The sequence below is a fragment of the Artemia sp. Qi Xiang Cuo genome, chromosome 3, assembly GCF_049724085.1.
Source record: "Artemia sp. Qi Xiang Cuo chromosome 3, ASM4972408v1, whole genome shotgun sequence".
NCBI classification, from domain to species: domain Eukaryota; kingdom Metazoa; phylum Arthropoda; class Branchiopoda; order Anostraca; family Artemiidae; genus Artemia; species Artemia sp. Qi Xiang Cuo.
Window position 1 is genome coordinate 8,985,781 of NC_142796.1, and position 27,634 is coordinate 9,013,414.

A 27,634-nucleotide genomic window follows, 5' to 3' on the forward strand; every position below is an offset into this window, starting at 1 on the left:
GCTCTTTTTAAATTCAACGTGAGCACTCTGTTTAAATTTTGCTCGTTTAAGTCCAACGTGAGTACTCAATTTAGTTTTTCCTAGATTTAAGTTCAAATTGATTACTAAACTTAATTTGTGATTGTTTTAAGTTAATCTCGAGTAATAAATATAATTTTTGATCGTTTTAAGTTCAAAGTGAGAATTAAATTTAATTTTTGCTGGTATTAGGATATATTTATTCATCTATGTCAGTACATGTTATCTTTATGTTTGATAGGATTATTTATCTTAATTCACTTTATTAATATTTGTTTTTGTTGGTTTTCTTTGAGCTTGATTGGTATTAAAATGCTTACGTTGGGTAATTAACCCTAATATGGTGGTATATGTTTAATGCATTCTTTTGGAATAGGCTATAATTGTTTATTTGTAGGTCTATTGTAGAAGAGTAGCTTACATGTCATGATCATGCTCTTTGGACATGTTATAAAATGTTCTAACTCCTTTGAGAAGGGCGTACGTATTTGTTCCAATTCGCAATGGAATACTCCCGTTTGTGTAAATATTTTCTGTGCTGGTTTACGAAATCAAGATAAGAGATAAAATCCCTTGTAAATAATTCGAAGGACATCTCCTAGTCATAACATGGACAAAAATTGCACGTCCTATTTAAGATCCATTCCGCTGGAATTCGCAAAATGAAAAATAGTCACACATTTAGTTCCTTAGTGATTAATTGGCTAGCAGTTTTAAGTCTAATCTTCATTCTCTTTTAACTGTTGTCTTAGATTCAGGGTGCAATTCTAAAAAAGGTAATTACTGAACTTAGTTATTAGTGGTAGATGAAAATAAATTAGGAATTTTGCAAGTTAGTACAACGTTACTAGACATCAGAAAAATGTTTAAGGTCCCTCCAGTTCAAATTAAATGCGTATTACGTTCAATGTAGGCAATCAAACTAACTCGCCATCCAAAAATCTCCTGTAAAAAAAAAAAATTAATTGTTATATGTTATAGTCTTTAAAATGTAATAATAAATGTTTTTTTCTTGTTAGTTTTCACTATCTTCTTCATTTTCACTTAGAAATTGCTATTATTAAAATGTATGCTTTATATATTATATTGTTATTATAAAATGTATATAATGCATAAAAAATGTACGGAATACAATTTATGATTCTCATCTTTTTTTTCTAGGGAGAACATGATTGTTCTCCCTAGTTATTTTTATAATATTGTTAATCACCCAAATAATTATTTATGTGAGTAACTTCTCATTATGTTATTCTCTTCTTTTAGGGAGCTAATCGTCAGTCAGGAGGCCAGCCACAACGGTCAGCCTGGGGAGCCCCACAACAACAACCAAGTGCATGGGGACAAGGGCCTCAACAGGTTTAGCGTCTTTTATTGTTCTTAAATTCCCTCTCGTGCTTTCTTTCTTCTCTCTCCCCTCCCCTCTCTCGTCTCCTCTATTTCAGTTTTTCTCTCTCCTGTTACTACCTTTATTAATATTTTTTTTTGTTAGTTTGATTTGAGCTTGTTTACTAAAATGCCTTCGTTGGGTAATTAAGTCTAATATGGTAGTATATGTTTAGTGCATACTTTTGGAATAGGCTATAGATTTTTATTTGTAGGTTTATTGTAGAAGAGTAGCTTACTTGTCATGATCATGTTCTTTGGACATGCTATACAGTATTCTAACTCCTTTGAGGTGGGCGTGGGTGTTTGTTCTAATTCACAATTGAAAGCCCCTGTATGTGTTAATATTTTATTTGTTCCGATTCACAAACCCCTGTTAGTGTAAATATTTTCTGTACTGGTACTGGTTTCTGTACTCGGGATTATTGAGGAAGTTTTCAGATCTGATTTAGGTTGATAATAATATAATTTCAGTTACACAATCTATGACTAAACGGGTAAGGCGTCAGTGGTAGTGGTATATAATCCTGTAGAGCAGCGTTTTCCAAACTGGGAGGCGCGCCTTCCTAGGGAGCCACGGACTAGTCTAAGGGGAGGCGCGAATTTTACCCAGATTGACAAAAAAAAACAAAAGTAAATTAAAACTTCGCTGTTACACAAAATATCTTTACCCTTTCGAGATTGACGGGATTTAGAGCCTCAATCTGAAGAAATCTAGGTTCGTCATCTTAAGGTAAAACTAGCAAGATTTTTATAGATGTTGCAGCATACTCCGTTCAGGGACAATCTATTAGAGTAATTACACGATTGTTAGACACTCTAATTGCTATCAAGTACTTTCTCAAATACGCCCTGCAAAATTCGTTCTACATGTAGAAGGAACTGCTGTAGCTAAAACCGCATGTTTAATTGAATATCGTTGATGTGTTGAAAAGAATAGTTTAACTGAAGGTATATTTTTTTTGCAATACTATTCCTGGCAAAGCCACATCCAGTAAATTTTTTTATATAATCGGCAATTTTTTTTAATAAGAATGGTATTTTATGGACAAATTGCATTTGGCTTTGTACAGACGGTGCAAATTCAAAGTTAGGAGACAAAATTGGCCTTCTAGCACTAATCAAAGTAGAAACGCCCAATATTTTTTGGACGCTCTGCCTGCTCCGCAGAGCAGCTCTCCTATCAAAAAATATGAGTGAGCAGCTTGAAGACACTTTTACAAAAGTAACGAAAGCTATAAATTACATAAAAACATTCCATTATAAGTTAAATCATTTACAAAGCTATGTGACGATATGGGACTACTTACACCTACCTTTTGTACTATTGTGAAGAACACTGGCTGTCTCGCGTCAAAGTGATGAACTCAAAGTGAAAATTACATTTTTATTGAAGAAAATCAAAATGAGGATGCAAATATTTTAGGGATGGTAATTGAAACTGATCTGTTTGGTGGATATTTCAGGAAAATTTTGAATAAAAGGGCCACGAATGCATCTACTGGTTCAAAAAGATAATATGAAGCATTCATAAAAAGGCAAATTGGGAAAAATATGTTTTTATTATATCTGATTAACGACGCTTCTTGACTACTGAGGTCCTTACGTCGGTCTTGCAGTGTGTCTGCAGCTGGGTTTGAACTCTGAGCCCCTTATTTCAAAGCTGAGATCAAACCCATTGCACCATCATAGAACTTTGGAACAATATATATATTTTATTGTAGGGCATATACCCTGCGATTACAGCTCCCGCTTCTCTACCCTCTCGTCAGGCCTTTACCTGTATTGAAATTTGTATTATCGTAAATTCGACTACTAGCTATACTATGCTTTATCAGCATGAAAAAGTCCAATCCTAATCGCGTGAAAAGGCTTCGCCCTGCTTCTTCCATGCTTGCCTAGAATTCTTGCTGGGATAATATGTTGAGTCATATTGTCTATTTTATAGAAACACCTAAGACATAAAAGTATCATTATTTTTTTCACCTCCAATTTAATTCTGTTTTTTGTTTGTTTTTTTTCTGAGCTTAATTCAAAGTTTTTTTTTTTTACCGTAATGGTTTCTATCTGTAGCTGTTCAGTGTTTATAATCTAAAGAGTGGGAATATCCGGAATAATCGTTCCCTTTTTCTCTCTTTTTTTCCGAATGAACTTTGCATTATATTTTGTCCATAAAATCGATCCTTATTGAATTTGTCGGGGAAATGCGGTGTTTAAATAAAATAATCCCAATATATGATGTCGAAGCTTTTTTGTAGAATTTTTGCTGGTACAGCTTCTGCTTTCTTAATTGTGTTCCTTATCAGCTTTCTTGAGACTTTCTGAACCAGGAGGAGCCTAAAATCATAAAAGACTAGTTAGGTGGCATGGGCTTTTTAAAAATTGGTTGCATGCAAAGGCAAATTTTATCAAGGTCGCATGATAAAATTTTAACCTAATTAGGCTCCTATGTCTATTTTACACCAAAATAACTTGGCTAAAGAATTATAGGATATATGAGAAAATAAGTTAATGAAACTACAGAACATCAATGACCTGTCCTCGTTCAAAATTAAGTTAACGTGAGGGCTTAAGTAACGCAATAATAGTGAAACCGTAACATTAAAATTACTTACTAGAACATAACATGTGGAAAACGTTATCTAACTTATCAAAAATCTGTCAATTCCAGTCAACTAATTTTAAAAAATCAATTAATTTAACACAAAAGCTTATATCATTTCTTCATTTGTTTTTGTTCTCTGGAAAAAATTCCAGCAAATCCTCCTCCGTCTTTCACTTGAATCTATTCAGTTGATCGGTCTCCTTTCCTAACATCACCTGTCTTGAGATTAGGTACCAAGAACATGTGGAAGCTGGTGTTTATGCAGACCCTTGTAGAGAAAGAGAAAAAGATAAAAAATACACATAAGTCTAGAGAAACAAACAATGCTTTGGAAATCGTGCAAACATAGCTCAAGATTTCATTGTGGTTTTTATTGTCTCTGCTTTAAATATATGTCTCTGCTTTAAATTATTGGGAAGTATACAGACGTTTTAAGGAGGTATTTTTTCGGGTAGTGGGGGGGGGGTGAGTCGGGGGTTATTTGGGAGGATCTTTTAATGGGGGAATGGACACTGCTATGAAGGGCGTATCAGATTTCTCAGCATTATTTAAAAAACGATCAGAAATTAAATAAAAAAGGTTTTTCAACTGAAACTAGGGAGCAACATCAATACTTAAAACAAAAGAAATTATTACGTATATGATTGGGTTCACTCCCTAGTCATTACCTCGCTCTTTAAGCCAAGGATTTTTTCAGTACTTTCATAAGAGCTATTTATTCTAATTAAGGGCCTTTATTATTAAGGGGTCATTTTTAAAGAATTGGAACAAAATTCGAACTTCAGCGTAAAGAGCGAGGTATTGACTAGAGAGTGTACCCCCTAAAATAAATATTAAAAATAAATGAATATAGAAGTTCGTTACGTATGTTAATTCGTAAGTTACGCATATTTATTACTAATAAAAACGTTCGTAAATAAAATTAAACAACTTTCGAGAAAGCCATTTAACCAAATAAACGTAAAATTAATATGCAAATTTTGTTTTAATTATTCATCTGAGGTGAGACAAAATCAAAACCTGCATTAACTCAAAAACGTTCAAAAATTAAATAATAAACCAAGTCTTTTTAACTGAAAGTAAGGAGCGGAGTTGAAACTTAAAACGAGCAGAAATTAGTCCTTATATGAAAGGGACTGTCCCCTCCTCAACGTCTCGCAATTTACGATAAATTTCTTTATTTATAAACAATATTGTTTTGAGAAAGAGCCAACATTTATCGTAAAGCGCGAGACGTTGAGGAGGGTACAGCCTCTTTCATATACGGAATGATTTGTGTTCTTTTTAATTTTTAATGTCGCTCCTTACTTTCAGTTAAAAAAAAATTGTTTTTTTTTATTTAATTACAGATTGGTACGACCTTTAAAACTAAATTTTTTAAAACAGTCCCAGAATCGTCAGTACAACGAAGTTCAACCAGAGTCCTGGTTGAATAAAGAAACACTACATTTTTTTGTTTAACTAGATATATAAAAAAGATGTTTATGATATATTCTGTCTTCAATAAAGTACAGAAAACCCAATAGGCTTTAGAACTTTTAGGGTTTGGGAAGGGGAAAGGGGCAGTAGCCAAACTTCTCTTAATTTTTGTTCGTTTAAAGTTCAACGTGAGTATACAATTTAATTTTTGCTCGTTTTAAGCTCAACTTGAGTACTCAATTTAATTTTTGCTCGTTTTAAGTTCAACGTGAGTACTAAACTTGATTTTTGCTCTTTTTAAGTTCAACTTGAGACCTCACTTTAATTCTTGCTCTTTTTAAATTCAACGTGAGCACTCTATTTAACTTTTGATTTTTTTAAGTCCAACGAGAGTACTCAATTTAGTTTTTACTCGTTTTAAGTTCAACGTGAGTACTCAACTTAATTTTTCCTTTTTTTAAGCTCAACTCGAGTACTCAATCTAATTTTTGCTCGTTTTAAGTTCAACGTGAGAATTCAATTTAATTTTTGCTGGTATTAGGATCTATTTATTCATCTATGTCAGTACATGTTATCTTTATGTTTGATAGGATTATTTATCTTAATTCACTTTATTAATATTTGTTTTTGTTGGTTTTCTTTGAGCTTGATTGGTATTAAAATGCTTACGTTGGGTAATTAATCCTAATATGGTGGTATATGTTTAATGCATTCTTTTGGAATAGGCTATAATTGTTTATTTGTAGGTCTATTGTAGAAGAGTAGCTTACATGTCATGATCATGCTCTTTGGACATGTTATAAAATGTTCTAACTCCTTTGAGAAGGGCGTACGTATTTGTTCCAATTCGCAATGGAATACTCCCGTTTGTGTAAATATTTTCTGTGCTGGTTTACGAAATCAAGATAAGAGATAAAATCCCTTGTAAATAATTCGAAGGACATCTCATAGTCATAACATGGACAAAAATTGCACGTCCTATTTAAGATCCATTCCGCTGGAATTCGCAAAATGAAAAATAGTCACACATTTAGTTCCTTAGTGATTAATTGGCTAGCAGTTTTAAGTCTAATCTTCATTCTCTTTTAACTGTTGTCTTAGATTCAGGGTGCAATTCCAAAAAAGGTAATTACTGAACTTAGGTATTAGTGGTAGATTAAAATAAATTAGGAATTTTGCAAGTTAGTACAACGTTACTAGACATCAGAAAAATGTTTAAGGTCCCTCCAGTTCAAATTAAATGCGTATTACGTTCAATGTAGGCAATCAAACTAACTCGCCATCCAAAAATCTCCTGTAAAAAAAAAAAATTAATTGTTATATTTTATAGTCTTTAAAATGTAATAATAAATGTTTTTTTCTTGTTAGTTTTCACTATCTTCTTCATTTTCACTTAGAAATTGCTATTATTAAAATGTATGCTTTATAGTTTATATTGTTATTATAAAATGTATATAATGCATAAAAAATGTACGGAATACAATTTATGATTCTCATCTTTTTTTCTAGGGAGAACATGATTGTTCCCCCTAGTTATTGTTATAATATTGTTAATCACCCAAATAATTATTTATGTGAGTAACTTCTCATTATGTTATTCTCTTCTGTTAGGGAGCTAATCGTCAGTCAGGAGGCCAGCCACAACGGTCAGCCTGGGGAGCCCCACAACAACAACCAAGTGCATGGGGACAAGGACCTCAACAGGTTTAGCGTCTTTTATTGTTCCTAAATTCCCTCTCTTGCTTTCTTTCTTCTCTCTCCCCTCCCCTCTCTCGTCTCCTCTATTTCAGTTTTTTTCTCTCCGGTTACTCCCTTTATTAATATTTGTTTTTGTTATTTTGATTTGAGCTTGTTTAATAAAATTCCTTCGTTGGGTAATTAAGTCTAATATGGTAGTATATGTTTAGTGCATACTTTTGAAATAGGCTATAGATTTTTATTTGTAGGTTTATTGTAGAAGAGTAGCTTACTTGTCATGATCATGTTCTTTGGACATGCTATACAGTATTCTAACTCCTTTGAGGTGGGCGTGGGTATTTGTTATAATTAACAATTGAAAGCCCCTGTATGTGTAAATATTTTATTTGTTCCGATTCACAAACCCCTGTTAGTGTAAATATTTTCTGTACTGGTACTGGTTTCTGTACTCGGGATTATTGAGGAAGTTTTCAGATCTGATTTAGGTTGATAATAATATAATTTCAGTTACACAATCTATGACTAAACGGGTAAGGCGTCAGTGGTAGTGGTATATAATCCTGTAGAGCAGCGTTTTCCAAACTGGGAGGCGCGCCTTCCTAGGGAGCCACGGACTAGTCTAAGGGGAGGCGCGAATTTTACCCAGATTGACAAAAAAAAACTAAATTAAATTAAAACTTCGCTGTTACACAAAATATCTTTACCCTTTCGAGATTGACGGGATTTAGAGCCTCAATCTGAAGAAATCTAGGTTCGTCATCTTAAGGTAAAACTAGCAAGATTTTTATAGATGTTGCAGCATACTCCGTTCAGGGACAATCTATTAGAGTAATTACACGATTGTTAGACACTCTAATTGCTATCAAGTACTTTCTCAAATACGCCCTGCAAAATTCGTTCTACATGTAGAAGGAACTGCTGTAGCTAAAACCGCATGTTTAATTGAATATCGTTGATGTGTTGAAAAGAATAGTTTAACTGAAGGTATATTTTTTTTGCAATACTATTCCTGGCAAAGCCACATCCAGTAAATTTTTTTATATAATCGGCAATTTTTTTTAATAAGAATGGTATTTTATGGACAAATTGCATTTGGCTTTGTACAGACGGTGCAAATTCAAAGTTAGGAGACAAAATTGGCCTTCTAGCACTAATCAAAGTAGAAACGCCCAATATTTTTTGGACGCTCTGCCTGCTCCGCAGAGCAGCTTTCCTATCAAAAAATATGAGTGAGCAGCTTGAAGACACTTTTACAAAAGTAACGAAAGCTATAAATTACATAAAAACATTCCATTATAAGTTAAATCATTTACAAAGCTATGTGACGATATGGGACTACTTACACCTACCTTTTGTACTATTGTGAAGAACACTGGCTGTCTCGCGTCAAAGTGATGAACTCAAAGTGAAAATTACATTTTTATTGAAGAAAATCAAAATGAGGATGCAAATATTTTAGGGATGGTAATTGAAACTGATCTGTTTGGTGGATATTTCAGGAAAATTTTGAATAAAAGGGCCACGAATGCATCTACTGGTTCAAAAAGATAATATGAAGCATTCATAAAAAGGCAAATTGGGAAAAATATGTTTTTATTATATCTGATTAACGACGCTTCTTGACTACTGAGGTCCTTACGTCGGTCTTGCAGTGTGTCTGCAGCTGGGTTTGAACTCTGAGCCCCTTATTTCAAAGCTGAGATCAAACCCATTGCACCATCATAGAACTTTGGAACAATATATATATTTTATTGTAGGGCATATACCCTGCGATTACAGCTCCCGCTTCTCCACCCTCTTGTCAGGCCTTTACCTGTATTGAAATTTGTATTATCGTAAATTCGACTACTAGCTATACTATGCTTTATCAGCATGAAAAAGTCCAACCCTAATCGCGTGAAAAGGCTTCGCCCTGCTTCTTCCATGCTTGCCTAGAATTCTTGGGATAATATATTGAGTCATATTGTATATTTTATAGAAACACCTAATACATAAAAGTATGATTCTTTTATTCACAGCCACTTTCATTCTGTTTTTTTTTTTTCTCAGGTTTATTTAAAGATCGTTTTTTTTCCCTTCATGGTTTATATCTGTAGCTGTTCAGTGTTTATAATATAAAGAGTGGGAATATCCGGAAATCGTTCCCTTTTTTCTCTCTTTCTTTTCCGAATGAACTTTGCATTATATTTTGTCCATAAAATCGATCCTTATTGAATTTGTCGGGGAAATGTGGTGTTTAAATAAAACAATCCCGATATATGATGTCGAAGCTTTTTTGTAGAATTTTCGCTGGTACAGCTTCTGCTTTCTTAGTCTATCAAATCACGAGAATGATGAGAAACTGGAAAGTTACCAAACATAAAATTTGTAGTGATAACTAGGCTTTAAGTGAAAATAGCCAAATCGAACTGCTGTCAATTTGATTATCTGTGTAACAAAATTTGCAACTAGGTCCTCTAGTGCCAAGAACCTGTGAGTTGTTGCAGCAACTCTGACCCATGGTTCATAACTGCTGAACAATCAATCAATCAATAAATCTAATACCCGAAAGACACACATGGTATAAATACAGAGTAAATAGAAAAGAGAAAAAATTAGAAGAAAAAATGAACAAAACATCTTCTAATCACAAAAACTTCACAAAGAAACACACTTAATAATAATAATAAACTCTTCGAGTAACAATTTACAGAAAGGTAGTAAACAAGCTATTCGTCGGGTTTAACAATTTTTCAAACAGTAATCACATTGCTCTTTTAGATGTCTGATTTTTTTTATATTACTAGCTTTAACCTTTTCAAGTTTGATTCATATCTGACTACCTTTTCTGGTAGATGTCATAAAGACAAGATTAGAAAAACTCCCTTTCACCATAACGGCTGTTTTTTTTTTTTTTTTTTTTTTTTTTTTTTTTTTTTTTTAATACGGGCTCCCCAAAACCCAGAACTGGATATCTTGCTTCCCCCCAAGTTTGATTGAGTTCTGACAACCCCTTCTGATAGATTTTATCATCATAAGAACCAAAGTCCCTCTCACCTCTGCAGAAATCAGACTGGATCCTGGAACTCAAAATTCACACCTAGGGCAATATCTTCTACTTCTCGACAGTCCAACTGGTATCTGACGCTCCCCTACGAAAAATTGATCGACGATGAGAATTTATGATGACGACTAATTAGAACCCCCTTCCCACCAAGGTTGGGTTTGTAACCGGAATGTCAAGAAGTACAACTAGTACACTAGCTTTTACTCCCCTACCTAGTTATTTTGAAATCTGATGTTCTCTTTTTGTGGATATACTAGTGACAGAAATGTACGGACCCCCTCCCTACAGAGTTTGGTTTGGAACTGTACTCTGAAAAGGCACAATTGAGATATTAACCCAATTCACATTTTGAAACAACTTGTCACAAATTTTGATTGATACTTGACAACACCTTCTGGAAGGTGTGATTTTAAGAATTTAGGAGTCCCCTTCCTTTCCCCTCCATAGTGGCTGAAAGGTGCAACTAGAACACCAACTCTGACTTCTCGCCAATTTTGGCCGAGATCGGACAAGCGTTTGAGGAAGATTTTCTGATGACAAGAATTTTGCTTCCCCTTGCCCCACACATAAAACACTTGGAACGTCATTTCAGGTAGATGTCCTTAAGAACATGAAGAACCCTTTACTCAAGTTTTGGATCTCTGCTGGACTTGGTTTAACCTGTCTCAGGGGCAAAACTGTTTATGCATACGACGTTATGGAAAATTTAACTAAATTGGAAAATATGGTTTTTAAAAAGTGAAAAAAAGCCGAATTTGTGGTTTCCAGCATGAATTTTCCAGGATTACTTCTTTTTAATCATGAAAAGATACAGGAATTCGACATTACATAGTTATTAGAAATTGGTTGTTGGGGCTGATCCAGTTTCGTTTTACGTCTTATTTGTACTATTTGATACGCTATAACAAAATAATTTTAATTTTTTCTGGAAGCTTAAAAAAAATTATTTTCTGGAAAACTTACTACATATATTTCAAACATTCCTTTTATGTTTCGTGATCCCCGTGTCGGAACGATAATAGATTTCATATGTTTCCGTTATCGTGCTGATCACAAAAGCATTGACAAAAGTAGCAATGTTGTTTCGCAACACGACTAATCAAGGCCATTTGCAAAAATCGTTCCTTGTTGAGAGGAGGGAGGAGGGTCAAGTTCTTATAGAATGTGGCTTTGCTCAAAACCATGTTGTATCTATCATTTATCTCCTTGAAAATAAATAAATAAATATATATATATATTATTATATATATATATATATATATATATATATATATATATATATATATATATATATATATATATATATATATATATATATATATATATATATATATATTATAACACATCAAAAACACAAAGCGTGACGATGGAGTATAACAAAAAGAAAGAAAATGAAAGAAAAAAAAATACAAAAACAGGAGCAAATACGTGCAAATTAAAACTCAATAAGCAAAACAATTCAGAATATAGTTTTTTCATTTTTTCTGGGGGGGGGGGCTGGATCCTCCATTGAACCGTGTTAATAATGAAGGGAAGGGCTCTTTGATAGGTAATCTGTTACTATATCTCTTGGTATAAGTGTAAATTTTTTCCATTTTATTCTATTTGCGATAACCGTTTCGATTTCTGTATTCTACCCGTACACTGGTAGTTTCAGCTGAGGAAGAGATGGGAAATTAAATATAACACAGAAATTTTCAGCATCATTGTAATTGCTTCTCTTTTCCCTCTCCCATCTGAAATTGATGGGAAAAGGCTCGCTTTTTCCGTAGAAAAAAGAAGTCAAGTTAGAGATCATTAAATTATATATTTATTTTTTTCAATTATATTCAATCATTATCTTGAATTTGAACCGTTAGGAATTCTAGTTATTTTGTTTATAATATAGGATTTGCGACGTAGGAGACAAGACCAAAAATCAGAGCTACGAAAACAGAAAAAAGATGATCAGCTTATGAAAAGTCGACAAGTTGATATCAGTGAAGAACCATCTAGCCCTATGCAAGAGCATGCTGGTGGATATCGATTTACTCATAATCTTCCGGAAATTGTTCAAGGTAAATTTGTTTTGTTTGTCTTAGTTTAGTGGTTTAGCCAGGGGTCGGTCCATGGAGGCTAGACTCTCCTCGAAATTAAGGACAGTTATTATTTTTAGTCTAGTTTGTGATTTTTTCAATATATATATATATATATATATATATATATATATATATATATATATATATATATATATATATATATATATATATATATATATATATATATATATATATATATATATATATATATATACAGTTTTAGAAAGTTGAAGTCATGCTCGCACATTAGTGCCTAAATTTTCTTCTTTCATAATTTTGCATTCTCCCTTTATGAATAAATAGACTCTATGAAAAAATCAAGTGAGTAGTTTAGTTATGAATATTTCGCCTGTTTTTGGCAGAAGTTTATCATTCTTGCATACTTTCTTCTGAACCGTTCTTTGTTTTTGTTTAACATGAAGCAAAACTCAATGCTCTTTCTTGTATTCTATCTGGGGGATGTTGACCCTCGTGATGTATTTTTTTGATTAGTTTTACGTCAAATTGACTTTAATTTGGTTTATACTTACTTGAATCATGTACTAATTTTGGCTATACTAGCCTGTTATAGTAATTATACCATATTTCAAAAATAGCTTCATAGTGTTTTCAGGGAAAAGTAGTTTAACTGGATTTGTTAAACTGTTATTATTTGAAATTTAGTGTAATTCTTGTGTTTACTCTTTGCCGCGCTAAAGTCAAAACTCAATATCTTTATCTGAAGTTAACACAGGCTTAAACTAATGTCTGAGGGGGGGGAGGCCAAGACTGGCATGGGGGCGGGTAAAGAGTTAAGACTGCTAGCTGGTGTTGTCACTATTCCTCATTGACAGGCAGACAGAAAATATACATATTTACATTGGATCCCATCTTGCATTCGACAGTTGGTCGTCATTGTAACTACAAAATGTTTGCTTTGTAGTTTCAAGATTTATTTTGCTAAAGCCTTGGGTAATTATAATTAAGATTTACAGGTTTCTTAGTAAATTGACTATTGGTAATATGCTATCTCTATTCCTTTTTTTTAATTTGAAATTATGATTCCGCCAACTAATTTGAAAAATCAGTTAAAAAGATAGCGACTGAAAAGCTATTCAATTCCGTCATAAGAAGCTAAAATGAGTGTAATCGGGTAAATAGGTAACAGTATTTAAGGTTTGCTCAAAGAGAAGGGGATATTGATAAGAGTGGAGGTTCAAGCCAGTCTCCGACAAAAGGAAGACTAAATAGAGCACAAGAACAACCTACGCTATCTGATGTTACCTGACAATGCCCGAAAGCTCTATCCTTTTTAAATTTGACCGTTGTACCAGTAGCTGTTAGTACTACTGATGTTTGCGATTAATGCTGTACTCTCAGTGGTGCTAGTAGTTTTATTCATTGAAAATGTGTATTAAATCTTCAATTAAGCTTCCCACCTTCCTTTTTTCTCTGAGCTAATTATTTATTGTAAAAAACGACCATATAATTTATATAAATGTGTCCACTTAATTTGTATTTGTTTTTTTTTTTTTTTTACAGCATTTTAAAGCACTAATAGTACCAAATATTTTAAATTTAATTACTATGCGTTGATGGGCCATACATCTGGTATATAGGATTGTCCGTAAATAATGGTGTACTTATGTATGGCAATTCGGGTGGGGGGTTTTTAATGTTTTTTCCTAAAAGGGGGTCGTTATAAACACACGAATCAAGTGTATTTCTAGACTACATTCCTCCTTTTTTCAGGCCGAGGATTCGTGTGTTCGGGTGTGTATAAAATCTTCTGTTTGGTTTTGAGACCTGTAAACAAATTAAATTAAGCTGGGGCCCACTGATGATATTTGGTCTTGGGCCCTTTATGGGGTTAATCTGGCCCTGCAGGAAACTCCAAGTCTTATCTGGCCCTGCAGATAAATGCAGATCTGGCCTTGCACCAAATGAAATATGAATTGTTTTGCTAAATTAGTAATACTTATTAGTTTTGCATTACTGAATATTTTGTTTAACTTCATATACAAATTATATGCTTAAAATGGGATTTTTCTTGTTTTGGCATCGTCAAATCTGAGATCGAAATGGCTTCTGGAATTATAAAGATGCGACAAAAAAGGGATAGGGATAGACCCTGAACAAATTGCGACAAATAATTTACACCATTAAATAAAGTAAAATGCGCTCATTAACATACCTAAAATCCGCATCACCCTACCTAGGCTAAATTGGTCAAATTGACCCTTAAAGTGTGGAGGAGGGGGCAAAAAGCTAAAAGTTCATTATGCAATAACACTGTCATACAAAGTTCATTATACAATAACACAATAACACTGAAAAATATGTCTTCTATGGAATTAATGTGGTCATAGATTAAGGATTGAAGGTAAAAGTGATCCATCACCAGTATAAGAGGGATATTCTTTGAAATTACTATTTAGTGTTTGAAGTGGGAGGGTTTATCCGCGAAATATAGCGACATATCATATTTTAGCGAGTAAGGTGTTCTTTCTAAGGTTTCCTTGGTCATAGGTAAGGAAAAAAAGGAAAGAAGGGGATTGGAACCTACAAAAACTTACGACTAGGATCATAGACACAGAAAAAATGGAAATCGTAATAATAATAAAAAAATGTCTTTTCTGTCATTGCTGGGATTGGTAAAAGGTATAATATTTTGTTGGCATACCTTTCAAGTTTGCCCTCAAAGACGAGGGGGGGGGGGTATGGTGAAAAAACAATAAAACGGGAAAATATGTTGGAATAAATAAATTTTAAACAGCAAAAGGATATTAAAAAACTCTCGAATAAATTTAACATGTGTCACCAGCTCAGTAATTAGTCCTTCACCTTTGAAATTAAACTAGCCAAGGCTACTGATTTCCATTTATGAGCCTAAATAACTTTTAGAATTTTTGATTGTCTGAATAAGAGTTCTGCCAAGTTTTCTTGAAATTTTGCAACCCTGGCAATGTTGCTTCAAAATCTTGGCATCGCCTGCAGAAGAATGACACTCAGACAAGATATGCTGAATATTTTCGTCACATTGATGGCAACGTTGACAAAGAGAAGAGTGGCGTAGGCTCCAACTGAAAAGAAAGTCACTTAAAAGAAGAATGGTCCATCTTTCAGCCGATAATAAATTAATGGACAAATCCCTTGACTGGAATGGACAAGACAACATTTGAGAATGGTGCTCCTTTTCTCTATACCTCAAAGCATTCCTTGAAGGGTCAAAGCATTCTTTGACCCTTCAAGGAAGGATCTAACTGTGGGATATCTGATGTCCTATTTCCTAGCAGACATGCGGTGTCAGGGTAACTGTCATAGCAACTATCTTTTCAATTAGGAAATGCTGGTTGAAACAAAAATAATGTATAGTCTACCACAATCTTGAATCCTAGAAACGTATCTACTATTTTGCCTCTGAGGCTTTATCATTCAGAGACCAAAGGCCAAAAGATTTTAAATCTTGGTACAAGTCTCTTATTGTACAAAACTATGAAATTTTGCATTTTTGTAAGGACCTTGGAGTGGTTAGGTGAGGCAGCGCTGCTTGTTTAGAGCTAGTGATATGTTTCTGAAACTACAATAATATGGTTCCCTTCGAATCTGCAGCACGCTCTAGTAATTCTTGTCAGTGCAGAGATCGTTCATGGCGCTGTTTGAATTGGATTTTCAGTATTTGTAACATACCCTCTATTGAATTAAACAGCATTTTAACCAAATAATGTAGTTAGAATAGAAACTTTGTGATCCTATTCCATAAAAATAGAATGGAAACTGCGGTAGTTCAGAAGTAGTTTCCAAAAATCGTGTTTTGGATCGTCGAGAAAAACATAATTTTTTACTTAACGTGTTTCTAAAATCGTTTTTAAAAAAGTCAATAGAGATAGATAAGATTTATTGCTGAAAAACGGCTATCACATGCCCAAAAGGGCCGAATTCGCACTTTAGCGTCAAATAAAGCGAAAAAAGAACAACAAAAACAAACAATCAAACAACAACAGAAAATTATAAAAGAGTCAATGTCAAATGCTTAAAAATTTTAAAAACAAAAAAAAATTAAACTCATAAAATTATAAGGCAATGTCAATTCAGCAAAAATCCAAAAAAAAAAAACGAAAACTCGTAAAATTAACAAGGAGATAAAGTAAAATCAAAAAAAACATAATTTAGTTAGTTACTAAAAACATAAATAAAAAACCCCCAAATTTGCAAAATGGGCATTAAAATTAATAACTATGAGGTAAAACATGAGTGAGGGGGGGGAGGCTGCGGAGAGTCACTAGTTGAAAATGTCATCTAGGGAAGGGATAAAAGTTCTTCTATATCTTTCAGTGCAAACTCTTATTGGGGCAAGAAGGGGGATTTTTGTTGACACAGAACGCGGGGTCGAAGGGGTGAATATTGACCAGGGAAAAGGGGAGTTATTCGAGGGTTATGAAGGGCATTGTTAGCAAAACGCAAGGTAATTTTTGCTCTCCCTTCCTTAAGGGTGACAAGATTAGCTCTCCTAAGAAGGGAAATATAAGGTACTTTACCCTCATTGAAGATAATTCTTAGGCACCTTTTTTGGACTGCCTCTATTCTGTCCGACAATTCGATGGAAATGCCAGGATGCCAAACAGGACAGGCGTACTCAAGGGTTGGGCGTACAAATGACAGAAAAATCCTCAAACAATGCGATTCATGGGATTTAAATTTTTTAAGGAGTTTAAGGAGGGAAAATGAGGCATTTGCACGTTTTAAGATGTCATTAATATGACAATCCCATTTTAAGTCGCTTGAGATGGTAACGCCCAGTAATTTCACAGTGGTAACAGACATTCCAGGGAGGATTGGACAGGAGAAAGAAGGGTGAGTTTTATGGAAATTAATAGTAAGAACAGTTGGCTTTAAAAGGTTGACTTTCATATCATCAGTAAGAGCTTCGGCTGATATCGATTCCAAGATGTGCATTGGGTTGCTTTTTGAATTCTTGAAACATGTCTCTAAGACAGTTAGATCATCAACGAATTTCCATCTATCCGGAAAATAAACACCAAGGTTGTTTATCATCGCAAGAAATAAAACTGAACCTAAGAGGGTTACCTGTGGCACATGATTATCAATTGGAAGGGGATCAGAATCTACATTCAGGTATTTCACGACTTGCGTTCTATTAGAGAGGAAAGACGCAATTATTCTAATTAAATAAGGGTCATCTTGAAAGTCATTAGATAGCTTTTCTAATATATATTGTGTATATTGTGGTTGATTAAATCAAAAGCTTTTTGCAAGTCAACAGCGACAACATTGAGCCAGGTATTGGGTTTTTCGAGTGTGTTACATATCGTGTTCATAAGGTGAACAAGATAGTGGGTAGTAGATGTAGAGCGTAGGTTTGCGAATTGTCTTTGGTCAACTTTGGGGATTATCTTCACTTTCAACCACTCAGCTAAAAAGCTGTCATATAACTTCGAAAAAACTGGAGTAAGAGTAATGGGACGGACACCATCAAAATCTTGATTGTTACCTTTCTTTTTTACGGGAGTAATAAAACCTAATTTCTAAGAATTTGGAAATTTACCAGTAGAGGTAATTTCATTAAAAAGTAAGGACAAAGGCTCTGAGAGATTGTCGGCAAAGGCTTTAATTAGTACAATCGGGATGTCTAGTGGACATGTACTACACTTTTTAATGTTCTTAACTTTTGCCTCCACACTCGAGGGCGAAATAATGGGAAAGTTGAGAGAGCACAAATCATAAGGAGTGTCAAAAGAAAGAGGAGGTAGGTTCTGAACTATGGAAGAAAGAAACATGTTCAGATCATTTGCTGTAACTGAAGGGTCTTCTTTGAAATGGAAATCTATATTATTATATGTTTTCCCACAAATTTTCTTTATTCTATTATACCATTGTTTTGGCTTTGTAGAAAATAAATCCTGGACTTTGCATTTGTAATATGAAGAAGCAGATTTACGTATTTCTTTTTTTATATGTTTACGCAGTGAGTTCGCTTCGGATGTTTTACCACTCTTTAGTAGATTCCGTTTTATTCTAATTAATTTTTCAATTGGGTAGTAACGTATGGTTTATCATTAGAACATGTTTTTACTTTTTTCACAGGGAAGGAATTTATGTATTTTGTTTTAATCAGATTTTGGAATTCAGAGACTTTAAAATTAATGTTATTTTTCCTTTGAGAGCCAGCCAGTTTTCATTGGTAAATTAAGATCCAAATGTATAAAGGCCATCATTGGAAATTGGGCGATAAGAGAACTCAGTAACAAAGAAAGTATGATTAAAGCTGTTGAGAGGCTTCGTTAATAAACAAAAATGGTAACTTCCTCCTAACGGGGGCAAGGGGACAGGAGGGACATAGAATGCCTGCATATTGGTACAAATCAAATCAAGGGTAGAATTTCCTTTTGTTGTTGTTATTTTTACTGTTTGTTTTACGTTTAGGGAACTACAAAGGGAATTTAACTTTAGATCATTAGCATCACCTACTAAGAAAATACCGGCGTTCGGGAATTTGCATATTACAAAGTCGGCACTATTATGCAGTTGTTGGTAAAATCGCTGTCTTTGTGCAGCCTATTTGATTTGGGGAATAATAGAAGCAGCAAAACACAATCAAATTAAAGGGGCGTGGTAAAACCCTGGGTTTTACACCTGCCCAGATGATTTCATCGTAATCTGAAAGGTTGGGAACATGAATTAATTTAGGAAAGAGATAATTATTTACAAATAATAGTATTCCACCTCCCTTTTTACCTAGGGGTTAATCATGAGGACGATATTTTATGAATTGTGAGTGGTTATTAATTTTCAATAAATCAGGGTTCTGTGCTTGGACCTCAGTTACGGCAATTACATCAATTTTGTGTACTTGACAGAGGGCTTCTAGCTCGATCAATTTGTCGAAATTCAGGCTTTCGGCGTTCGTAACAAGCAACTTTGGGAAAGTAAAACGGTTACAAAAGAGGGCAATTTTTTGTTCGTTAATTGTGGGAGACAGTGGGGGGTGGGAGGAACGTGGATCTGGGAGAGGAGAGGCATCTTTTTCGGGATAAATGCTGGGATTCGTTTGAGAAGCAGGATTAAAAGGCGGGGCTGGACCAGGCTTCAGAGAAAAGGAGGACAGCGGACAAATTATGGGGATATTATTAAGTTGGGATTTGGGGGGACATAAATTAGAACTATAACACTGGTTTACACTAGAGTCACGTAATTCGATGCTTCCATAACCCGAAGTACCTGGGAACGAATGGATGGAAGTAGGGTCTTCTTTGTGGTGATAGAATACGGTGGGGGTCTTAAATACCCCGGAATGAGCGGGTGGTGGTGCTTCAATGGACACTGATGTGTTACTTGACAGGCTCGGTGACTCTCGTTTTTTGACAGTTTTCTTGGCACTGTTGGAGGGGGGAGAATTTGTTTTCGTTGAGCTGAACTGCTTGCGGTATCTCACTGACCTTTCATGTAATGGTCGGAAGGTTTGATGCAAATCGTTTTTTGACAGGTTCGAACTGATGAGAGAAGAAATTGGAGTGGGTGCTGACAGTGGGTTTAAATTTTTTTTTCGGCACTATTTAAGAGCTTTTTAAAAGATTTGTATCCATATGTCAAGTGGATTTGACTGCATTCACCGAAGCAAAGTCCACTTCTAAAACTGTCACACACCCTGGAATGTAAGAGTTTGCACCCAGGGACACTGCATTCATTCTTCAAATAATAATTCTTGCACAAATGAAGGTATTTACACGACTTCCTTCTTACAAACCCCTCTCCAGGCATATTTGCATATACCTTTATTAGCATTAACTTGCTTCCTGGATAGTTCATCACTAGTATTGAACTCACACCCGGTTTTACATCAAGGAGGCACACTTGTGCCTCTATAAAGAGGCGACCCACAACAATGTTAAGCGATTTCAGGTCCTAGAGGTCGCAGAGAGACGGCGGTAATCGCATTTTGTAGCCCAAGCTCAAACTAAGAAACTTGCAAAATTTCATCCTCCTCCGACTTTATCTTCATGGGGTAAACTGGGCCGGAAGTTTCGACCCTCCCACCACAGCCCCCCTTTAACGTTGTCCGATTGGGCTGAAATTTAGAGGTTAAGCTTTCCTAGGGTTGGGAGCTTATCCTTGAAATTTCAGGTCAATCCGATCACTCCTTCCCTGTTTTCAAAAAACCAAATAGCCCCAATTAAAGTTACTTTCTTTTTTTTTTTTTTAGCCCCGCCGACAGGCCACAGTTGGCCCCGGATCAGGGTGAATGTGGACTCATTCAGAGCCGATTTAGAACTGTTAGGGCCTTTTGATATTTTAAGACCGAAAAAATTTATCCCCCGAATTTACATTTACGAAAAACCTCGTTTTCCTATAATAACCCGCTATAAGCAGGCTAGCCCGAGAAAACGCGGGTTCGTTTTCCTATAACAGCCTGAAAGCGATTTCCGGTCCTAGCGGTCGCAGAGAGACAGCGGTAATCGAATTTTTTCGCCAACGCTCAAAATAAGAACCGTGCAAACTTTCACCCCCCCCCCCCGACTTTATCAAGGAGGCCCCCTTGTGCCTCGAGAAAGAGGTGACCCACCACAATGGTAAGCGATTTAAGGTCCTAGAGGCCGCAGAGAGACGGCGGTGATCGCATTTTGTAGCCCAAGCTCAAACTAAGAAACATTTACGAAAATTTTATCCTCCTCCGACTTTATCTTCATGGAGTAAACTGGGCCGGAAGTTTCGACCCTTCCCACCACAGCCCCCCTTTGACGTTGTCCGATCGGGCTGAAATTTAGAGGATAAGCTTTTCCTAGGGCCCGGGAGCTTATCCTCGAAATTTCAGCTCAATCCGAACACTCCTTCCCTGTTTTCCAAAAACCAAATATCAAGTTTTATGGGGATTTGCTTGCTTTAAAAATAGATTCACTTTACTAAAAAACAATTATAAATATGTCTATTTAGTCCGGCGGTCAAGACTCCTGACTGTCAGGCGGAAAACCCGGGTTCGATTCACCGTCAGAGAAAATTTTTTATATACTGAATTTACAGTTTAAAAAAGAAACTCAGCCTCTTTTTTAAATAACTCCTGACACGATCAGCAAACAGTTAGTCAAGCAATAATAAGTAATAAACTATACAAAAACGTGCAGAAATTATTTGAAAAAAACTACGTTTTCTAAAGAGTTAAAGAGGCTGAGTTACAAGGTCGAACCGTAAAACGTACAGGGATTAGGAGGCACAGTTGGGGGGCTGCCGCCCCCAAACCCCCGCTTTCGCAGCCTTTAAATAAAAAAAAGTTTTTTAAACTGAAAGTAAGGAGCGACATTAAATCTTAAAACGAACAGAAATTATTCCGTATATGAAAGGGGCTGTGCCCTCCTCAACGCCTCGCTCTTTACGCTAAAGTTTTTATTGTTTAAAAAAAGAGTTGTGAGAAAGTCAAACTTTAGCGTAAAGAGCGAGGTGTTGAGAAGGGCACAGCCCCTTTCATATAAGGAATAATTTCTGTTCGTTTTAAGATTTAATGTCGCTCCTTACTTTCAGTTTAAAAAACTTTTTTTTTATTTAAAGGCTGCGAAAGCGGGGTTTGGGGGCGGCAGCCCCCCAACTGTGCCTCCTAATCCCTGTACGTTTTAAGGTTCGACCTTGTAACTCAGCCTCTTTAACTCTTTAGAAAACGTAGTTTTTTTCAAATAATGTATAATTAAGGTCAATTTCGGAATGAATCAATTTCAGAATGAACTTGGCCTTGAACACTTGTGCCTGAGAGGGGATTAAAACCAAGACAGTTTAATCCTTTAAACACACAAACTTGTCTTTTTATCTTAGATGCACACAGAAAAGATTTTTTGCACACAGAACTCAAGGGCAATACAATCGAGTAATACTTTCTTGTAATCTGGTTGGAAAAGGCCCGTCTTCCAGTGTCCCTGACTTAGTGTCTGCCATGCAATTAAACTGATAGCCATGTAGACTTGATATGCTGAACTGTAGTGTCGGTGGACCCAATGTTGTCATAGACAGTTATTTTACATAACTTGTAAGTTTTAATCATGTTGCCATGATAAGCTGGTAAGCCGAAGTTGGTAGTTGGAGCTTCTTCTTCTTCTATTTCACAGCAGGCGGGCTTTTCAGTTGATACTATTTAGCCCTTTTCCTTTTGCTTCACTCTGAGGGCTATAGAGCTACTGACTTGGTAGCCTTTTAATTATTAGATATCCTCAAATATCTTTCAGTAGATCTTTCGACTCAAGGAGTTCAAATATAAGATGATAGATATAGATTTCTGGTCTCTGTGTGCAGGTATAGTCGACTAGGCTCTTGGTTGATAATGAGATTTTTTGGTGTTTGAAGCAATTTAACAGTTTACAATGCAAAGTATGCTGTGCAGACGTCAGCATATTACATTCAAATAGGCAGTGGTCAATTGTTTCATTATTCATAACACAATACCTGCAAAGAGTGGACAGGGGAACTGAACCACTTGAATTAGGAAACTGATACGAGAATGCAAGAAAGATTAGTCCATTTGTTCCAAACGAATTCTATGATAAATTTTAGAAAAATACTTATTGGGAAAGGGGGAAAGGGTAGGATTTTTCTTATTAAACAAAATATCTGATAGTCTCCATCGGTAAATATCTCTAATGGGGTTAGTCCCTAGTCAAATTGACCTTGAATTGACCTAATAGAGTTCTTTTTTAACTTGCTATATAAATTTGTGCCCAGTAATTGTTTCTCTTTTAATTAGAAATTGATTTAATCAGCATGCATTTTAAACAGCATGCAAACAAAAATACAACATTCTCAGAATTTCACACGGAAAAAGATACCTAAGTTTACGCATAATACCAATATTACGAGACAATTTGCTGCTAACAGATGCAATATGGTCTTTAAAACTAAGGCTTTCATCAATTATGATGCCTCACCGATACAGATAGGTCAATTTGATTACCATAAAGAACTCTAATTGCCATATTATCTCACATATTATCTATCTGCCACAAAATCTCACTATCAACCAAGAGCCTAGTCGACTATACCTGCACACAGAGCCCAGAAATCGATATCTATCATCTTATATTTGAACAAAAATATACATCATCGATTCCCTGAAGCATGCTTGTGCGGGAGAAAACCCTCCTAATAAATCAAAAAACCAAGAAACCAAAAAAAGAGAGAGAAAAAAAGCGGTCAGTGGTTCTATACAATTTGGACCGGGTAAACCCCCCCCCCCCTGGATACGGCCTTGGACTGTAGATAATCGTGGAAAACTATAAATTCCTGTAAAAAGGATATAAAAAATAATGTAGTGCAAAGGAATAATGAAAACCAATCCTTTAGAACATCTGATCTGTTCTCGGTCCGATCTGATTTGTTCTTTGTTTGATGTGAAGTTACTAACAGGAAACTAACAGTTATGAACAGATATGAACCCCTCTTGCCCCCCCCCAATAAAATGCTGAAGATTCGCTCCTGGAGTCAACTGACCCATCCAGACCCAAGTAATCCCTCCCAGACCTCATTTTGTCCCCCCCCCCCCCAGATGAAATTTAGTTTCTGCAAAAAGTTTTGTCAATCTCGATATTCTATATTCTTTCACCCCCCCCCCCCCCCAGAAGGGGGGGGTTCAAACCGGGTAAACCCCCCCCCCTGGATACGGCCTTGGACTGTAGATAATCGTGGAAAACTATAAATTCCTGTAAAAAGGATATAAAAAATAATGTAGTGCAAAGGAATAATGAAAACCAATCCTTTAGAACATCTGATCTGTTCTCGGTCCGATCTGATTTGTTCTTTGTTTGATGTGAAGTTACTAACAGGAAAAAGCCTATGGCTTTTCTTAATTGGAATAGTAAGAGACAACCTGGCTTCAAAATGTAGGTGAAATTTACGGGATGAATACCGGCCACTCCCTCCCCAATTTAGTACCCTTAAAACTGGCCTTTTGAATATCAATCAAAGTTTGTCGGGGTTAGCAGCTAGGACTTTGGTTATGAGTTTTAAGAGCCAACTAATTGTCTCTGGAATTGCTCCACAACTATGATCCATAGATCGCAGTTGCTTAATTGGGCCTTTGGACCGGCGGTTTAATTAAATTTCTCAAAAAGCCAATGAATATCCGTCAAACTAAAACGAATTTAGAAATGTATAGGTTTTCCTTTTTGTTGAGGAATTTACAGAACGATTTTTGTTCATATTCTGCATTATTTATGGTGTTAATTAGTTCTATTTTATAGTAATTAACATCATATTTACGAATATTTTCTTCAGTTAGTGTTTTCTTTTTGTAGGCTATTCATTAAGAAAAGGCAGTGATGCAGTGGAAAATATTGTAGATATAGAAGTGGTTGAGGTGGCTCAACCTACAGACCCGCAATTCGATACAGAGCTAGAGGAAGTTGAGAATATTGCTGAAACTTTGAGTGAACAAAGCTCTTCTCTAGCACTGAAGGATGAGGGATCCGAGGTCACTTTAGTTTTGGAAGATAATATTTCAAGTCGGTTAAATTCCACATACACTGTTGATGTTCCTCTCACAGATGGGACAATGGAGTCTAATAATGGCGATTCTGTTACAGAAACTATTAATCTTGTAGCTGTGTCAGAAGGTGATTGCAAGTCTTGGGGTGATTTGGTAGCACGCCCAAATCATCTTCCAGTTACAGATCCCCTCGAGGGAACTAGCTCATTGTATATTAGGAGAAAATCCGAAGGACGTAAAGCTCAAACAACTTCGATAAATGATCCTCCGAAAAAAATCTCCAAGAAAATCAAATCGGCTGATGAGAAGGGCCCGAATTCCAAAAATGTGGCCATAAGGCGTTCCTCATCCCGTCAGAAGAAAACGCCTAAGCGGTTTTTGCTGGCTAATGATGAAATCTGTCAAATGGTGTCTTTGGATAATGAAACTGAAAATGTAGCAACTGAAGCGAAAAATAATGATGTTCAAGAAACTGAGATTAGCACTAATGATGTCACAGAGGTATGTCTTTTATATGTTTATTTCAGTTATTGTGCTTTATTTCACTCATTATTGCATGAAACATTTTAGCACAAATATCCGAACCTTGGGTAGAGGGGGAGAGGGGAGATGAACTGGTGCAAAGAGTTCATCTTGAAACCATCTTTTGATGAATTTTTTGTTCCCTCCTTGTCTATCTACAGATATAGCTTATAAAAAATTATTCAAATTTATGACGTAAAAAAATAACTATTATTTATTTTAAAATCTGAACTTTTCTTATACGTCAACCGACTGTGCGGTGTTTCATGTTGGGGGCGCCGGGGGGGGCGGGTAAATATCCAAAAAGTTTCTTCTTTAGGTCCGAAATTCTATTATTCCTTATGTATGTTTCATTATATTTCCTTATTTTTCATGTTTAGAAAAGTAATAAGTTAAAAAGGAAACTAAAATAAATCGCTGCGGTAAAACCATGAGTATTGATGCTTGTTAATCGACTTTTATTTCAGTTTACATCGACGTTAGTTTACACTTTTATTCAGTTCGACTTTTATTCAGTTTTCCCTCTTTTTTTCGTTTACTTGTCTGGTAGGTTCCTCATCTTAAGGTAAAACTAGCAAGATTTTTATAGATGTTGCAGCATACTCCGTTCAGGGACAATCTATTAGAGTAATTACACGATTGTTAGACACTCTAATTGCTATCAAGTACTTTCTCAAATACGCCCTGCAAAATTCGTTCTACATGTAGAAGGAACTGCTGTAGCTAAAACCGCATGTTTAATTGAATATCGTTGATGTGTTGAAAAGAATAGTTTAACTGAAGGTATATTTTTTTTGCAATACTATTCCTGGCAAAGCCACATCCAGTAAATTTTTTTATATATCTTTATATTTCATTATGTTAATGATATTTTTCATATATATTTATGATATACTACATAAGTTTATGATAAATCGATAACTTTAAAAAAAACATTGTTTCACGTTAATAATGTTTTAGTTAGTTTGTTTCATCTGAAATCTAACTTTCAGATAATCTTGTTTTTTTCATATTTTGAAATTCAGTCACCTCTTTACTTTCGTTCTTATAAGATAACTTCTTGAATTTTTTTTGTCTTTATTTTTATTTTTTGCTTCGAATTTTGTTTTTCTTTATACTTTTGAGTACTGTAGGACGAAGTACCTTGTCAAAATATGTTTTGTTTGCGCATTTCTCAGTCACCGGCTGAAAATTCTCATATTTATGACGGTTTTATCCGCGTGTTTCTTAATATTTTTTTTTCATTTTTTATTAGAAGATGATGTATCCTCTATATTTCTGATTAATTATTTAATGGCCTTACTTTTCTTTAGTTTCAGGAAGAAATAGATAGAATTACACGTGAAGATCGTTTTTAATAATTCTAATTTTAGAAAAAAATTCAGATTGGATATTCAAACATTGTTGCAAACAGAGGGATGTACAACAGAAAAGGGCTTGGGAAATTATATTCTTCATTTTGTGATCATTCTATTCTTTTTTTATCTGGGTTTCTTCTAATTCTGAAGCCTAAAGATCTCAAATCTCTGAGGACTTATTATTTTAAATAATAAGTCTTACTGCTGCACCCTAATTTACGTCGTTTTATATAAATAATATTTAAGTGTGCAAGTTTGCTTTTTTTGTTTTTGATGTACTCCACTTCTTTTTGTTCATAGTGGGTAATAAATAAATTATGATTAATATTTATATGTTACAGTGAATGTCCAAAATCTGTTTAATGTCGACTTTCACCGTTGAATGTCCATAATTCCTTTTTCTCTGGTTGGATTCAATTATCTTTGCGAATTAGCTTTTTCAGTCTTATACAAGCTTTTAGGGTGAAAGTTAAAGCTGGGTTATGGTAGGTTAGTTTGGATTAGGGTACATTAGGTTATAAATATCAGAAATGGGTTAAAAACAGAACCTAACCTGTCACCATCAAACCTTGCATAAAACTGAAAAAGTTGACTAGCAACGATGATTGAATCCAAGGAGAAAAAAATGTATTTCGGACATTCACCGGTGATTGTCGACATTCACCGCAACACACACACATATATATATATATATATATATATATATATATATATATATATATATATATATATATATATATATATATATATATATATATATATATATATATATATATATATATATAAATCAAGCAGTTCGTGGTAACGAACAGTAAGTAAGGAGCGACCCGGCTCAATAGTAACCAAAACTCTAAAAAAACGGAATTTTGATACCAATAGATACATCAAAAGAATCAGACTTTCATGCTGATTTCAAATATATAAGTTTCATCAAGTTTAGTTCTACTCATCAAAAGTTACGCGCCTGAGAAAATTTGACTGATTTTCAAAAAAAGGGGGAAGCACCTCCTAAAAGTTGTAGAACCTTAATGAAAATTACACCATCAGATTCAG

The 27,634-nt window shown here is 34.9% G+C and overlaps 1 protein-coding gene and 1 pseudogene across 2 annotated transcripts in view; both read left to right on the forward strand.

The window, feature by feature from the left end:
- The window catches only part of LOC148953728 (kinesin-like protein KIF23), a 46,875-nt gene extending 45,495 nt beyond the window's left edge, over positions 1–1,380 (forward strand). The window contains exon 10 of the mRNA XM_089085870.1: positions 1,282–1,380. Within this exon, the coding sequence (XP_088941996.1) occupies positions 1,282–1,380 (99 nt within the window). The remainder of the gene's footprint in view (positions 1–1,281) is intronic.
- Positions 1,381–11,245: 9,865 nt separating this feature from the next.
- LOC148953729 (importin subunit alpha-5-like) overlaps positions 11,246–27,634 on the forward strand; it is a 50,763-nt pseudogene continuing 34,374 nt past the window's right edge. The window contains exons 1-2 of the transcript XR_016141481.1: positions 11,246–11,356; positions 12,058–12,226. The product of XR_016141481.1 is annotated as an importin subunit alpha-5-like (transcript). The remainder of the gene's footprint in view (positions 11,357–12,057; positions 12,227–27,634) is intronic.